This window comes from Harmonia axyridis, chromosome 6 (assembly GCF_914767665.1).
Source record: "Harmonia axyridis chromosome 6, icHarAxyr1.1, whole genome shotgun sequence".
Taxonomy (NCBI): Eukaryota; Metazoa; Arthropoda; class Insecta; order Coleoptera; family Coccinellidae; genus Harmonia; species Harmonia axyridis.
The window spans coordinates 36005650-36023942 of record NC_059506.1 but is presented as its reverse complement, the minus strand read 5'-3'; the positions used below and the strand labels follow the sequence as shown (position 1 = coordinate 36023942).

General features: G+C 36.6%; 1 protein-coding gene across 2 annotated transcripts; it reads left to right on the top strand.

Annotated features, from left to right (window-relative positions):
* Positions 1–1101: 1101 nt before the first annotated feature.
* LOC123682035 (ubiquitin conjugation factor E4 B) lies at positions 1102–17372 on the top strand. 2 transcript variants are annotated; one of them, XM_045620418.1, is made up of 15 exons: positions 1102–1469; positions 2045–2195; positions 2965–3272; positions 4409–4743; positions 4805–5036; positions 5122–5287; positions 5815–6116; positions 6234–6564; positions 6792–7038; positions 7108–7299; positions 9312–9625; positions 11529–11871; positions 13370–13547; positions 14857–15178; positions 16794–17372. In XM_045620418.1, exons 1-15 carry the CDS (start codon positions 1446–1448, stop codon positions 16856–16858), a joined length of 3510 nt encoding a protein of 1169 aa, XP_045476374.1. In that variant the 5' UTR covers positions 1102–1445; the 3' UTR covers positions 16859–17372. The 2 variants fall into 2 exon arrangements, with proteins under 2 accessions (XP_045476374.1, XP_045476375.1); XM_045620419.1 differs by having other exon boundaries at positions 1103–1469; positions 2965–3209.
* Positions 17373–18293: the final 921 nt, after the last annotated feature.

The following is an 18293-nucleotide window of genomic DNA, read 5'->3' as shown; positions in this document are numbered from 1 at the left end:
AGAGGTTGGGCGGTTTTATTTATTACCCAGCACTCGAGCTGTGATTAACTTGCTCATTCCTATTTGCTTTGAAAATCGATAGAGGACGAAATTTGACCGTTATAGGTAAATGGATCCAGCAGATTAATGTCACTATCCGACGATCAAGAACAATCAACAGGTTCTAATTAATTAACTTATGATTTATGGACGTTATTATCCAGATTAAAAAAAAGATGCCAAGTACATTTAGATCCGAGCACAAATGATAGTTTTTTAACAGAATGATGTAACTAAACCATTTTTCATTCAAAGAATTTTTATTGTTATACTTCCTGTGATTTTATCGAAATTCATAGACCTTTTTTTGCCATCCAGCTATTATTCTTCCAAAAAAAGTGCTATAGTATAGGTAAAAGATTTGTTTCTAGAATATTGAATTAGTTTTTGAAATTAATTGAAAAACTGCAGAATAGATTGTAGCACCTGTCAAATAACTCCAAGAAAATGCTCATTATTCGACGACTCTTCATTTTTATGCATAATTTGAACTGAAATATTGAGCAATTAATACATACCATGAAATTTTTTCATTTTAAGCTTCAGAAATGTTATCAATTTCATATATTTCATTTAGTGTATACCACATTTGTCTTCAAATGTTGGAAAATGTAGAAAATGAAATCTGCATTAATATTGAATGAATATACCAGCAAACACCGAAATAAGAACTCCTAAGAATAATAGAAATAATGATATTCGATAATCATAATTTTGATTCTCCTCCGCTTCTTCATTTTAACACAAATTTCTCCAGAATAATCAGTTTTCTTTGTCAAATGATTGAGAAATTTGACATATAAACAAATAACATAACCTCAGATATTTGTTACATAGAATATAAATACAATCAATTTATGTCTATCATTCTTCTTCTCTTTAGTGTGCTTCAATTTTCTCATTTGAGAAATTATTATAATAATATTATATTTATTCGATATCCTTCCGAATTTCAACCAAAAAAATGTTATTCCTTGGATCAAAGACGAAAAGATAGACACTATCTAGGAAATAAAAACAGAATGGGGCGCTTGCGTATTCATTATCAATTGTCATTCTTGAATTTTGGAGGAGTAATGAATTGATTTGTTTTTGAATTTGTTTTGTTACTAATCGATGCGCTCAAACATAAAGAGTAACCTCCAAGGTTTTAGAACTAAAGAATTCAGCTTGACTTTATTAAAGTAACATACGTGAAAGTCATTGAAATTTTAGCAACATCATCCATAAGCTTTGTGGCTCTATCTCAGCTGTTTGGAGGTGACTGACATTCGTGCAATCAACCTTCTTGACGTACTGCTTACAAAGCCAAAAGCTCGTACGGTTGGAAGTGATAAAGTTATTTGGAAACAGTTTTGGTCAAATATACATGAAAGTGTGAGTTGAAGTGTTTGTCAACAAGAAATATGAGCGAATTAAACCAAGAAGAAGTGAGTTCCCTTTCATTTATTTATTGAATGTGAAGTTTTTCATGTAAAGCTGTTTTTTTGGCATTGAACTTGGCTGAAAACAAGTATTTCTGGACTCTATCAATCAATGGAAAACCGATGTTTTCACGTATCAGTTCTTGGGAGTAAAACGCATATAATTTAAAATATATGAAGTTATATTTGTAAAAAAAATTATGAGTTAAAGATGAGTAATAAGGAAAGTGAAAAAGTCATGTTATTTTGTCCTGATTTTCAAATATTCAACCTTGCAAATTGCGAATTATTGCCATAAAGTGGGTCTTTGTTTTACTAGTATTTGATACAGTTTCTTCCAAAATTTAGAATAAACAAAGGAATGCTTTCTCACAGTTCGCGATAGGTATAACTGTTTATTTCCGCCTTCTTGAGACCAGTAGATACTTCTTTTTTCCCATCATTTTGCCGCCAGACTGTATAATGAATAAAAGGTAGTTGTGACTCATTTGTAAGGAAAAATGATTGCTTTTGAGTGGGTAAGTTTCAGAAATTAAATTTTTCAAACCATTTCTGTGTACTTACTTTTTTTCTTGTCTTAGATCCGTAGAAAACGAATAGCAAGATTAGCTGCTTTGGAAAGAGCTACTACAGGTTCAGTGTCTCCTCAGGAAACTCCAATCTCTCAATCCCCAATAAATTCCCAAAGAGAACCAAGCATAGAACCTTCAGAAGAACCAAAACTGATTGAAGGTGAGTAAAACACTTTTAATAAAGTAAAAATGACACCCTTTCAATTCTCAAATAATTCATCTCTATTTTCTCTAATATAATAAAATTATTCTTGTATAAATTAATATTTCGGTGCTTATTTTTGAAAGTGATCATGATTTAATGAATTATTTACAATCTCCATTTAATTAATTCAATCTCATGTCTACCTTAAGATGAGCAGATTAAATAACTGTAAATAATTACTTATAATTACATGTGTTCATTGGTTCGTTGTTTTCCAATTTGAAAGTTATTCTAACATGTTTAAAATAACTGCTATTTCATGTGAGCTGTTGCAGAGACACTACTTTCATGTTTGAAGTAATTGAATAGTCTAATTGAGTGAAATTTGAATCTATTTTAATATTGAAAAAAAGATCGATTAAAAAATTACTGAGTCTGGTGGTACTCATCAAAATTCAGATCATTTTGCAGCTGAAATGATTTATATATTCAGTTGGAATAATTATCAGTTCGAAATTTTTTTCTTTTAACTTAGATTTTCTCTATAAGAAGTACTTTGTTGGCATATTCAATTTGTTTTGTTGGCATACATGAATAAGTGTCAGTTTTCATTCATTTGAATTGTCGATTCAACTGTCAGTATCAAATAATTTCGAATTCAAAATGTTTTGGAAAAGTGTTTGCAGATTTCAATAATGCCAACACGATAAAAATGTGTTCATTATGCTTTCGGCCATTACGAGAGTATTATCATTTCCATTCAAATTTCTTCTATTATCCTCAGAGGATAAACCAAACGAAGAATACCCCTCGAACAGTGAGGCACCGAGAACCAGCGATGGGGTGTTTCAAATTCCTAGCAAGCCTATCGACGTACCTTGCGGCGCCAGGCATAGATCTAGGCCCCCGCCTCAAAGAAGTGACTCAGATACTAGCTCTACTCACATGGAAGTTGACGAATGTATCGGTTCAAGCGACAAGATTGGTGGGACGAACACAGACATCGACTCCGGATTTGAGAACATGGAGGTTGGTTGGTTTTATAACACCCTGAAGTTGCACAAGTATAAATACCCAGTCATTCCACGATTCGTAAGCAAATATCGTTTAATCTACATTTAAACAATTTGTTGTTCCCTATCATCCTTCCAATCCTAATCAATACTGTTGTGATGGGCAGAATCCAATCATAATCGAGAAATGACCAGTCTTACAGTTAAAGCCTTAAATTCAAATTAAATTAAATTTCCAGATCAAGCTCGAGTAAAAAGTTGTTTGAATTATATTATTTATTTGGATTAACGTTGCCAGATTCACTAATAATGAAAGAACTATTTGAATAAGATGTTTAAAATGAATGCATAAAATTATGATAATCGATTTGGATCACGGTAAGATGCATAGAAAACCTGGTGTGTCTTCTTATACCTGTAAAACTTTCAGACAAAACGGGATATGTTTCAGATTTATACCTACTTGATTTCGAGGGATCGCGTCTGTTTCAGATGGCGCATACATCGTTTATATTTGACATTTCTCTCGATTTTCTGCTCTCGTGACGTTTGAGTCACAATATTTTATATTCGTAACAATCTTCTATGGTCTGTCGTTATATTCCATACATTTCATTAAAAATTCGATAGGAACTGAATTGTAATTTATTGTGAAAGTTTGTAAAGTCTAAAATCAGTATTTCATTTTTAAACGGCGCCAGGCAGATGGCGGAAATTCGAAAATTTCTGAAGAGCGCCACCTTACAGAACTCTGGTGAAGCAGAACACCAAAGCAACAGGTGGATATCTCATAAAGTCTGAAACAAAATCGAATCAGTACACACACCAGGGATTCTATGCATCTTAGATCACGGATAATATTTTATTTTATGTTATTAGGGGTATTTCAGAAAAATCGTTTCTTTAATTTTGTCGTGCGGGAATATCTCAGTTTCACACACATTTAACGGTTATATTTCATTATACTATGTTGGTACTCGGAACTTTCCTGTCACGGATTAATCTTTTATCTGTCAAATCTGTGTTACAGAAAACTGTTCTGCCAACCAACATTTTTCAAAGCAAAAATCCCTAAACAACATTTATAGAAATATTTCATCAATTTGAATGAAACTCGTAAAAGAATATCAATGCTACAATTATGATTCGATTCTCCCCATCCTTTAAACAGAGCAAAATCTGCGTCGTTTAATATTTCACCATAAACCGTTACAGGTTGACGAAAGCGACATAAGGAAAGAAAGAAAGAGAGCCAGCTCGATAGAACTGACCGATGATCAGCTGTGCAACACCGTAGCCAGAATACTGGGCGCCACCTACAGATTGGACCTGAAATCAAGACTGTACCTACCCCAAACCGCTGAAATGTTAGCCCAGTCCCAGAGTCCGAGAATTTCCGAATTGATATCCATGTCGATAATGGAGGTGTTGGTCATGATCAGAGAGGGCGAGGACCCCTTCCAAGAGGTCTCCATGGATGTGAATACGGCGGACAACGGAGAATGCAGCAGTATGAAATCCTTTTCTGCCAGTCCCACCTTGAATTTGAGGTAACTAGTTGCACGATTTTATGAACGCTCCATACGTTAATTTTAATCTTATGTTGCGCAGCCCTTCCCCAAGTCCTGTTAGCAGTTGTCCGATATCCGTGCCCCCTGTCCAAGGTGGCTATTGCGATGAGAATACCCGTACAGGCAGAGCTCTCAATTTCATCTTAGACTCTTACGCAAGAGTAGGAGTCGAGGAGAGAAACCATCCCAGGAAGTCAAGTATGCCACCACTGAACAGCGTTCTGTCCGAACTCAGGGCTCAATTGGTACAATACGCCAGTTTGGTTTTACAGGTGGGGATCAGTATCCGTTTTCATTATTATTTTTTCGCAAGGCTACACTGAGATATCTATTTGAACCGCATTATTTTCTTCGTAGGGAATTGTTATACCGATAGAAGCAAAAACAATCAATGGTCCAAAATCGCCTCTGTTCAAATCGCTCACGGATCAAACGATGCCGCGTGGCTTTTTATCTGAACTTGTTGCCAGCGTTCATGTAAACGATAATGTTATGTCTACTATTTTCGGACCTATAATGCAAGGTAAGATGTTTATAATCGGTTTTTTAATAATTTCCTTGTGTCTCTTCACTATTGGTCCCTTTTAGGTTAAGTAAGGTTAAAAGAAAACTAATTTTCTATGTTCCCTGTCAGTTGGCAACACCTAAATCACTGTTTTACATAGCAGTTGCAAATCTAATCCTCAAAAATCTTAAAATGATCAGAGAGCGGTTTTCTGAACAGTTAGAAAATACCTAACCTCTAAAACCCATGTTTTGACAGTTCTCAGTGTTCTCACAACGTGTTGGGCTTAGTGAGTGTAAATCAAAGTCGCTCAGAAAAATGACGTCCTACAACTGTAGTTTCCGCTGAACAGATTAAACATGGCGATTTAGGTGTTGCCAACTGTCAGGGAACATAGAAAATTAGCTTTTTTTTTAACCTTACTCAAGCTAAAAGGGGCCTAAGGTGAAGAGATGAGAAATTAAATGGAATCGCACTTGTATTATAAGTAGCTACTACCACAAACTTATATACAGAATGTTTCTGACTTTTCCCCGTGTTCCTAGGTTTATTTGCGTCAATGCAAGAGGCCAGTGTGGTCGACGATAAACTCAGGGGACCCATACAAACTCTGCTCGAACTAGCAGAGCTCCGATATAACAACAGGCCTTTTTGTACTTTCATAACGAAGCAGCCACAGTTCATGCCAGAAATTTGTACTCCGGTGCCGGGCAGGGAAATAAGCTGTACATCTTTCCTGGCACCTTTCCTATCGGTGTCTGTTTTCGACGAAGATGAGCCACTCATAGCAGAAAAATTCTTCTCCGGCAACTCACAGACAGATAAATCGGTCAATCAGACACTTCAGGTAAGAAACAATTATCGTTTACCTTGTAGAGAAATAAAGTAGGACCACAGAGCGACCCTTGTGGAACTCCAACAATATAGCAAATCGTCGGTAAATAAACGTATTTCCTTGTTTCAGTTGGAATTAGAGACCACCAGAATGAGTGTCTACAGGATCTTCCATTGCTTGTTGGCAAATATGGAAAGCAGGGATCCAACCCTTAATTATATCGCATTCGTCCTGAAGTGCAACGAAAAGAGATCTCAGATTCAGGCCAACGAAGGGGCGTTGGCCGGAGATGGCTTCATGCTGAACCTCCAAACCGTCCTACAGATGCTGTCGATGAAGATCAAGTTGGATAAGATCGATCCCCAGTATCCCTTCCATCCGGAAACTATGGTCAACATAAAGAACGAGACCAGGATAAAGTACACGTCTCAGGAGGTGGAAAATTGGTTAGATAGCTCAAGTAAGCTCATTTCTTTCGTTGATTCGTCTTGATAATATGGTTCATTTTATTCTTGCGCTTTTATTTTGTTGGAAGAACTGGAATTTTGCAGTGGGTGGAGCTATGTGCTTATCTCCTCCCCTTTTGACAGGTTTGGTGTATCTTCCCTTCTATTGATTTTATTCGAATATTTCTATATTTCGATATTAAACTGCGGGTAATAGTTCTTAATATTTTCTGTCTTGCAGAAGATACCGTCAAGTTCCTGTCACCAAACTTCTCGACAATCTGTTGGTTCCTCACACTCCACTGCCACCATTTGTCCCTACTGCCGGCTCTTCAGAAGTACCAGAGGTTGTTGAAGTCGATCAGAGAGCTGCAGAAGCTGCTCGACGAGAAGGTGTCCACCGAAGCGCAGTGGAAGAACACGCCTCAAGCCCACCACAACAAGATCGTGATAAAGAGGTGGAAAGTAGAATTGAAAAAGATGAGCAAGTAGGTGTCTATAAACGTTGAATAGTTGTCGAAAGGAATCAAAACTATTTTTCCCTTTGCCCCCTCAAGCTCGAAGTTGTGCGCAGAGGCCGGCTTGCTAGATAAGAATCTGATGAAGAGGACCCTGATTTTCTACACGTCCGTGGCGGAGTATCTGCTGATGCTGATGAACAAGGACGATGCAGAAAGCCAGGCCACGTTTTCAGCGTTGCCCGAGTGGTACATCGAAGATATAGCCGAGTTTCTTCTGTTCATTTTGCAGTAAGTACTGATATACTGATAGTCACTTTTAGGTTAAGAATGAACACCGCCACGTGACATTCTCGTGATCTGTCACGAGGAGGAGGGACTAAAATAGTGTGCGGTGTTGCCAGAACGATTGAATGATCAGTAGAAGTTAGGAATATTACAATAATTACAACTTTTGTCAAAAGGAAGTCGAGTCTCTTTATAAAAATCATAGTTTTGCCGCTTTTGTAATGATATTTTTACGAATATTTTTGAAATACATCATGTCCAGTATCATCATCAATTCTTTTGCGAAAATCGAAAAGTTATTGCTTTTTTTTTCATTCGCTAATTGAAAATACTTGAATACTACAATGTACATTATTGTTTGAAGAAAAATCTGTGATTTCTTAGAAGAATTATCTCTAATTTCTTTTCGAATTGAGCAGTCACATGGTGGTGTTCCCACGAAAATAATATACAGCCTTTCAAAGCTTCATTCCATCTATTGCTCTTATAACCTACTAACTTGATAGGTTAAAGAATCTAGTGGTCTCAGAGAATAATATACAGGGTGACCCATGTCGAAAGACCAACCAGAAATAACAGCTTCGAAGGAGCCTGGATCAAAAAGTTAGTTTTTTAGTCTTTAGGGGGAAATTGGACTGACCTAGGAGTTTGATTTCAAGATCATTTCCAAGTCAAGTAGATGCTTTGAATAGGGAATATAAATTTTTCTTTGCAGAAATTATTGCATTTAGTAAGTAATTGTTCATTGAGTAGAATAATTTTGTTTCTGAGGTGTTCCTAAATTGAAAGTACAAAGGAAAATGAGAGATTTCTTTTATGATTTTAAGAAAAAGCACACCCATAAACACTTTGTTTTCGAGATACTAGCAGACTTCTTTTATGATGATTATACTAGTTTATTGGATTTTTCTGAGGATTGCCAGCGAATTGTTTGAAATTTTTTCTCAAAATCGGTAGCAGATATGAGAAAACTACAAGAAAAAGTGTAGTACTGGACCAAGGTTTCTTTTCACATTTTTCTAAACTACCAGTGGTCCACCAGAATAAATTTTTGAAGGAAAAAAGCGGGGACTGTTCCAAAAAACATATCAGAAGATTTGCATTCAAAATTAGCATATCACTGGATGAAAACACTAAATTGGAATATTTATGCCTAAATTAAGTGGAACATTAGGCCAATTCAAAAATCCCCGGTCTGATGCACAGATGGCAGTGCTAGTATTAAATCCATATGATTTTTAGTTAGTACCAACCTTCAAACGATACGTGTCAAAGTTTGACAGTAGTCCTACCATTAGTTAGTAAGATATTGCGTTGTGAGTGTAGCTACTTTTGTTATTTGAAAAAAAGATGGAAAAAAAGAATTTCGTGTGCTGATAAAATATTGCTCTTTGAGGAGAAAAATACACTTGAAGCAAAATCTTGACTTGATGAATTGTTTCCGGAGTCTGCACCAGGAAAATCCACCATCATTTATTGGTATGCTAAGTTTAAACGTGGTGAAATGAGCACCAAAGACGGCCAATGCAGTAGACGCCCAAAAGAGGCTGTAACCTACGAAAAGATCAAAAAAGTTCACAAATTTTTTTTTTCACCGTAAATTGAAGTTGATCGAGATAGCAGACATTGTGAGGATATCATCTGAACGTGTACATCATATCATTCACGAATATTTGTACATGAGAAAGCTATGTGCAAAATGGGTGCTGCACGAGCTCACAATCGATCAAAAACAACAACGTGTTAACGATTCTGAGCAGTGTTTGAAGCTGTTTAAGTACAATAAACCTGAATTTTTGTGAAGGGAAGGTGCTATGAGAAAAAAATCGAAAAAATCCAACTCTCACACCCTGTATCCTGAAGACAAAGGGTTTGCGGGCCCATGTTTACAGGACTTTTTTTCTTGAAATGATCCTCGGAATCTGTCAGTTTCGTTTGTACGTCCAATTTATGACATATGTTTTAGTCTTTTTTGTAGGTTAGGGACGAACACTCAAAATATACTGTGTTTGCAGGTCCATGCCGTCTGTTGTAGCGGACAACATGGAGAATTCCATGATCACCTGGCTCCTCGTGTGCATCTGCAAGTCTTCCATGATCAAGAACCCCTACCTCGTGGCCAAGATAGTCGAGGTGGTCTTCGTGCTGAGCCCCTCGATCCACCCGCGTTGCGAGAACCTGCACTCTCGCCTGATGCACCATCCGCTGTCTCAGGAATCGCTGCCGAGCGCGCTGATGAAATTCTACACAGATGTCGAAACGACTGGATCGAGCTCGGAGTTTTATGATAAGTTCTCGATCAGGTATCACATAAGCTTGATCATCAAAGGTGGGTGTGGCCTAAGACCTTCTAGAACTGTCAGATTGTGCACCTTGAGCCCTTTTTATACACTAGGCCTTTTTCGGATCTCTTTCTTCAAATACGCATGTCGAAATGCAGGTCTAACAACGCTAAATTAGGGAGGAAAGTGTCTATAACGGTCATAAGTAATGCTTTTTGTAATTTTATTTCATTTTTTGTTTCTCGTTGCCTTAAAACAGATAGGAAGAAGTCTTAGTGTAATACAGTATTCAGTACTCTTACTAATCCTTTTTCTTGTCTGTTTCTGAGTCTAATGGTTCATGATTTTAATGCGCTTGTCTTCAAACTGAGATGCATTGAAAACCTGGTGTGTCTCTTATAAAGGGGGTATTTTTTTCAGAGCTATAGAACTTTGAATTGCAATAAAACAACGATGGATGATTCGATTGACATGAATTTTATTTATCCGCAAGATAATCTTGTGGCATTACATTTTAAATATGATTTCTGGCATATGACCGCCACGGCTGGCTCGGATGTAGTCCAATCTGGACGTCCAATTTTCGATTACTTTTTCCGACATTTGTGACCGTATATCGGCAATAACACGGCGAATGTTGTCTTCCAAATGGTCAAGGATTTGTGGCTTATCCACATAGACCAATGACTTTACATAGCCCCACAGAAAGTAGTCTAGCGGTGTTGAATCACAAGATCTTGGAGGCCAATTCACTGGTCCAAAACGTGAAATTAGGCGGTCACCAAATGTGTCTTTCAATTAATCGATTGTGGCACGAGCTGTGTGTCATGTTGCGCCGTCTTGTTGGAACCACAGCTCCTGGACATCATGGTTGTTCAATTCAGGAATGAAAAAGTTAGTAATCATGGCTCTATACCGATCACCATTGACTGTAACGTTCTGGCCATCATCGTTTTTGAAGAAGTACGGACCAATGATTCCACCAGCCCATAAAGCGCACCAAACAGTCAGTTTTTCTGGATGTAACGGTGTTTCGACATACACTTGAGGATTAGCTTCACTCCAAATGCGGCAGTTTTGTTTGTTGACGTAGCCATTCAACCAGAAGTGCGCTTCATCGCTAAACAAAATAAAATGGACGTAGTGCGCGATACGTATTCCTCACAGAACCATTATTTTCGAAATAAAATTGCACTATTAGCAAGCGTTGTTCAGGCGTGAGTCTATTTATGATGAATTGCCAAACCAAACTGACAAACTGGTCAGTTGTTAAATCGGTCGCCATCTTAAACAGTAATGCCAACTTGAAGTTATATACCTCGAAAAAAAAACACCCTATACCTATAAAACTTTCAGACAAAACGGGATATTTTTCGGATTTATACCTACTTGATTTCGAGAGTTCGCGTCTGTTTCAGATGGCGCATACATCGTTTATATTTGACATTTCTCTCGATTCTCGGCTCTCGTGACCTTTGAGTCACAATATTTTATATTCGTAACAATCTTCTATACTCTGTCATTATATTCCATACATTTCATTGAAAATTCGATAGGAACTGAATTGTAATTTATTGCAGAAAGTTTGTAAAGTCTAAATAGATACCGGAAATTCAAAAATTTCTGAAGAGCGCCACCTTACAGAACTCTGGTGAAGCAGAACACCAAAGCAACAGGTGGATATCTCAAAAAGTCTGAAACAAAATCAAATCATTACACACACCAGGTATTCTATGCATCTTACTTCAGACCTATTTTTGACGTTTGAGCCTGGCATTTTCCCCCTAAAATGTCAAATCCAGGTTTACCAACACAATTTCTTATCTGTTTGACGTGACAACTGACATAAGGAATACATTGCCTATAAATCAAATAAAGTTTCAAATGTGTATAATTCCTATATTTTCATTGATCGAACAGCTATAATAAAAAGTGTACTTATTGTTGTAGGAATGTGGGATTCCCCTGTCCATCGACAAGCCCTAGTGAACGAATCTAGAAACGGCAAGCAGTTCGTACGTTTCGTAAACATGCTGATGAACGACACAACCTTCCTACTTGACGAATCGTTGGAAAGTTTGAAGAGGGTGCATAAGATACAGGAACTGATGAGCGACGAAGCGAGGTGGTCTAAGTTGTCGCCGGAACAGCAACAGAGCAGAACGAGGCAATTGGCAGCTGACGAAAGGCAGTGCAGATCGTACCTCACTTTGGGGAGGGAAACTGTCGACATGTTCCACTACCTCACCATCGACATCAAAGAGCCATTCCTACGTCCTGAACTAGTTGACAGGTGAGTTGGATTAGGTTCATGCAAAAGACATTCACGAAAATGGAACTGCAAGTATTGTGCTGACACCAGAGATATTAGGCCAATTGAAAAATCCCCGGTCTGATGCACAGATGGCGGTGCTAGTATTAGATCCATATGATTTTTAGTTAGTACCAACCTTCAAACGATACGTGTCAAAATTTGACAGCAGTCCGACCATTATTTCGTGAGATATTGCGTTGTGAGTGTAGCTACTTTTGTTGTTTGATAAAAGAATTTCGTGTGCTGATAAAATATTGCTTTTTGAAAGGGAAAAATACAGTTGAAGCAAAATCTTGGCTTGATGAAGAGTTTCCGGGGTCTGCACCAGGAAAATCAACCATCATTGATTGGTATACTGAGTTTAAACGTGGTGAAATGAGTACCGAAGACTGTGAACGCAGTGGACGCCCAAAAGAGGCTGTCACCGACGAAAACAACAAAAAAGTTCACAAAATAATTTTGAATGATCGAAAAGTGAAGTTGATCGAGATAGCAGACATTGTGAAGATATCATCTGAACGTATACATCATATCATTCACGAATATTTGTACATAAGAAAGCTGTGTGCAAAATGGGTGCCGCGCGAGCTCACAATCGATCAAAAACAACAACGTGTTAATGTGTTTGAAGCTGTTTAAGTGCAATAAACCTGAATTTTTGCGTCGATATGTGACAATAGATGAAACATGGCTCCATCATTTCACACCGTAGTCCAATCGACAGTCAGCTGAGTGGACTGCACACGATGAACCAGATCCAAAGCAAGGAAAAACGCAACAGTCAGCTGGCAAGGTTATGGCATCAGTATTCTGGGATGCGCAAGGTATAATATTCATTGGTTATCTCCAAAAGGGCCAGATCATCAACAGCGATTATGATACAGCGTTATTGGATCGTTTAAAGGATGAAATCGTTAAAAAAGACCCCATTTGAAGAAAAAAAGGTGCTGTTTCATCAAGACAATGCGCCGTGTCACAAATCAATGAAAACAATGGCAAAATTGCATGAATTGGGCTTCGAATGGCTTCTGCATCCACCGTATTCACCAGATCTGGCCCCCAGCGACTTTTTCCTGTTGTCAGACCTCAAAAGAATGCTCGCTGGAAAGAAATTGAGCTCCAATGAAGAAGTAATCACCGAAACTGAGTCCTATTTTGAAGCGAAAGACAATCGTACTACAAAAATGGTATCGAAAAGTTGGAAGATCGCTATAATAGCTGTATCGCCCTAGAAGGCAACTATGTTGAATAATAAAATCGAATTTGCCAAAAAAATGTGATTTACTATGGTAGACCCGAGTCTTTTCAATTGGCCTGTTAAAGATTTGCACATTGATAGTGCATCCTCAGTTACCGACTCAACAGAGCATTTCTTGATGTGACGATTGCTAGTTCAGAAATATTTTGAAATGACGGACATCAAAAATTGCGTAACTCAACCATGATTTCTACAATGTACATATTGTGATTTTTTCAGATTAGCTTCGATGCTCAATTTCAATCTTCAGCAGTTGTGTGGACCGAAATGCAAAAATTTGAAGGTCAAAAATCCCGATAAGTACGGATGGGAGCCGAGAAGGCTGTTAAGTCAGTTAGTTGACATTTACCTCCATCTAGACTGTGATAAATTCGCTTCAGCCCTAGCGGGCGACGAGGTAAGATCGCTTTTTCAATTTTATCTGTCACTTTTTCAAACCCAAGCCTTTTTATTGTCTATTTCTGGGTCTGACGATGTGTGCTTGAAATGTGTAGCCTTCGGGCTAAGATGTATAGAAAACCTGGTGTGCCTACTTATACCTGTAAAACTTTCAGACAAAACGGGAGATTTCAGATTTATACCTACTTGATTTCGAGGGATCGCGTATGTTTCAGATGGCGCATACATCGTTTATAACGGGTGTTTTTTTCGAGGTATATAACTTTAAGTTGGCATTACTGTTCAAGATGGCGACCGATTTAACAGCTGTCAAGTGATTTATTCTCAGTTTGGTTTGGCAATTCATCATGAATAGACTCACGCCTGAACAACGCTTGCAAATAGTGCAATTTTATTTCGAAAATAATGGTTCTGTGCGGAATACGTATCGCGCACTACTTCCATTTTATTTTGTTTAGCGATGAAGCGCGTTTCTGGTTGAATGGCTACTTCAACAAACAAAACTGCTGCATTTGGAGTGAAGCTAATCCTCAAGTGTATGTCGAAACACCGTTACATCCAGAAAAATTGACTGTTTAGTGCGCTTTATGGGCTGGTGGAATCATTGGTCCGTACTTCTTCAAAAACGATGATGGCCAGAAAGTTACAGTCAATGGTGATCGGTATAGAGCCATGATTACTAACTTTTTCATTCCCGAATTGAACAACCATGATGTCCAGGAGCTGTGGTTCCAACAAGACGGCGCAACATGTCACACAGCTCGTGCCACAATCGATTTATTGAAAGACACGTTTGGTGACCGCCTAATTTCACGTTTTGGACCTGTGAATTGGCCTCCAAGATCTTGTGATTTAACACCGCTAGACTACTTTCTGTGGGGCTATGTAAAGTCATTGGTCTATGCGGAAAAGCCACAAACCCTTGACCATTTGGAAGACAACATTAGCCGTGTTATTGCCGATATACGGCCACAAATGTTGGAAAAAGTCATCGAAAATTGGACGTCCAGATTGGACTACATCCGAGCCAGCCGTCGTGGTCATATGCCAGAAATCATATTTAAAATGTAATGCCACAAGATTATCTTTCGGATAAATAAAATTCATGTCAATCGAATGATCCATCGTTGTTTTATTGCAATTTAAAGTTCTATAGCTCTAATAAAACACCCTTTATAAATTCAGGTTCACCAACGTAATTTTCATCTGTTCAATTTAAATTTAGGTATACCCTTCATGGGCTTGGTTAAGTTGTCAACACCACATTTTTTGTCACAACTGCTTGATCATTTTCATTTCAATCGCAGAGATCGTTCAGAAAGGAACTGTTTGATGACGCTCTGGTACGGCTACAAAGGATAGGAATCAAGTCGACCAGCGAACTGGAGCAGTTCCAGGCTTTGGCCGTGAAGGCCAACAAGGTCTGGATAAACAATCAGAAGACCGACGATTGGATGGCTGACGCGCCAGACGAATTCAAGGACCCTCTGATGGACACCCTGATGACTGATCCTGTCCGTTTGCCCAGCGGACAAGTTATGGACCGGGCGGTCATCATGAGGCATTTGTTGAACAGCAGTACGGATCCGTTCAATAGGCAACCTCTTACGGAGGATATGCTGGTTCCTGGTAAGATTTTATTATGTTGAAAAAAAAAAGAACCAAAAGGGTGGACCAATTTGTTTCTTTATGATCTTCGAACAATGCTTCATCTCTCCCCTGAACTTTATCAGGTACTGAAAAATCAGAAATACTGATCACAAATGTATTTTGATCATTTGAAAGAATAGAAAAATTCCTGGCTGCTCAGACGTGGTCTAGTCACCTGAAGTTTCCATAAATTTTCAAAATGAAACCTCTTAATGGAAAACACTTTACATAGATGACACTTGTGGAGATAACCTTTTTTTTTATAAAATGTTTATTATTGTATATCTAGTACTCGTAGTCTAGAACGTGGTTTTATTTTCAATATCAAAATGAAGTGAAATTGTGTTTCATTGTTAATATCAAAATGAAACCTCTTATTGGAAAATATTCACATAGATGACACTTATGGAGGTGAACTTTCTTTTGTATGTTTATTACTGTATAACTGATATTGGAAAGTCCAGAAAGAGATTTCGTTTTTAATGTCAAATGAAGTGAAGGAGGTTTTATTTTCGATATCAAAATGAAACCACTTATTGGAAAATATGTACATAGATGACACCTATGGAGATGACCTTTCTTTTGTAAAATGTTTGTTTATTACTGAGTATCTGGTACTTGAATATCTAGAAAGAGATTTCATTTTTAATATCAAAGTGAACTGAAAGAGGTTTTATGATTAAGATCAAAATAAAACCTTTTATTAGAAAATATTCACATAGATGGCACTTATGGAGGTGACCTTTCATATGTAAAATGTTTATTATTGAATATCTGGTACTTGAAAGTCTAGAAAGAGGTTTCATTTTTAATATCAAAGTGAACTGAAGGAGGTTTTATTGTTAAGATCAAAATGAAACTCTTAATTAGAAAATATTCACATAGATGACACCTATGGAGATGACCTTTCTTTTGTAAAATGTTTGTTTATTACTGAGTATCTGGTACTTGAATATCTAGAAAGAGATTTCATTTTTAATATCAAAGTGAACTGAAAGAGGTTTTATGATTAAGATCAAAATAAAACCTTTTATTAGAAAATATTCACATAGATGGCACTTATGGAGGTGACCTTTCATATGTAAAATGTTTATTATTGAATATCTGGTACTTGAAAGTCTAGAAAGAGGTTTCATTTTTAATATCAAAGTGAACTGAAGGAGGTTTTATTGTTAAGATCAAAATGAAACTCTTAATTAGAAAATATTCACATAGATGACACTTATGGTGGTGACCTTTCTTTTGTATGTTTATTACTGTATATCTGATACTGGAAAGCCTAGAAAGAGGTTTCACTTTTAATATCAACCTGAAGTGAAAGAGGTTTTATTTTTTATATAAAAATGAAACAACTTATTGGAAAACATGTACATAGATGACACTTATGGAGGTTACCTTTCTTTTGTATAATGTTAGTGTATATCTAGTACTTGGATATTTGGAAAGAGTTTCCTTTTTAATATCATAATAAAACCTTTTTTTCGAAAACCCTTTAGTTTTATATCAACATAATGATGAAAAGTTTTCTAACTTTTTTGCTGTTGTTTAATATTTCAATAAAAAGTTCTAAATAATAATCATACCTATGTTTCAGCATTGGACTTGAAGGAGAGAATCGTAAATTGGCGTTCCAAGAAAGCCAGATCGTCATCAAATTAAATAATTCTTTAAGTTATATTTGAATTGTAATTATTTTTATATGCGAATAAATCCTGTATGTAGATATATAATTTAAGCCTGAATATTTTCAATTCAGATATTTCATTGTTAATTTGGAAAGGTAAATATCAATTCATTCTTTACAGCAAAGGCTGATTTTGATATTAAGGATCTCTTTATAATTTAAGTTGTGCTGCTACAGAAACTTAGAGAGAAGGAAAACTGCCATAGTGTTGTAACATACATAGACGATTATTGCTTTTCGCATACTTATTTCTATTCTGAATTGCCAACACTCTGTTTGTATATAAAGATTGACTAGATGTATATTTAGGGAGATTGATTATATTCTTAGAATTAAGATAGCAAATCGCAAATTTGCCTTTTTCTGTTTAATTTCAATCCAATTTTACTTTTCAATTCAGGAAAAGACGAGTTTGCGTCTGAATGAGGAAACTTTTATATGAAACTAAATTGTATTTGTGGTCTAATAGAATTTTTACTTGATACAATACCCATTTTTATACTTTATCCAAACTCCAAAATTATCCTCAACAATTTCAATGATTTTAGGTTTTTTCACCTCAAGCTTGCTCTTTTTTTTTTCAATTCACTTAGGGCAATAACTGAATGTTTAAAAAGTCAGGGAGATTCTGTAGTTTTGAAATTATCAGGGGAATCTATTCAGAGAACCCTTGGTTGGATTTTGCTCATTAACAAACTTAATCCGTACATTCGAGATTCGATCTTACCCTCAAAATTTACAGTTACTAGGAAACGGACAGAATCGAATTTGAGGACGAATTTGTCGTAAGCAAGTGGAGCCTTATCATTCGACACCATTCTTTACTCAATCTGTTCGGAGACGAAATGAATGGTAATAAAATATTTTGAAAATTTGGAAAACATGTAGTGGCATCTAAAAACCTGGACTGGAACTAAGGCTTCGTTCATCTTTCCGTCCATAGATGGTGTAGCAAACAAAATATAGGTTCCTATACCGTGACTTGATAGAACACTGTAAGGTCTATGGTTGCACCATCTATAAATGGAAAGTCAAACTATGCTTTAGTTTCATTCCATACTTTAAGATGTCACTAGCAGTTCTCCCAATTCTCAAAATATTTGAATTGAAAATTGAATTCAAATTTTTTCGTTTGGTACCTCTAAATACCATTATTCGAACAGGAAAAAAAGACTAACAATAATGATTGTTTGCCCCAATTAACATTGCAAAAATATATGATTTAAACGTGAATATCATCAGAAAATATTATTTATTGTCAACTAGGAGAAGTAAATATCTATTAATTTATTACAACAAACTGATTTCGATATCGGATATTAGTAAATAGAGAAAAACACTGCCCTCCTAGTAACAGCCAAATATTTTCTGCAAATTTGACTTGAACGTGTTTGTTTCTATACAAAAATA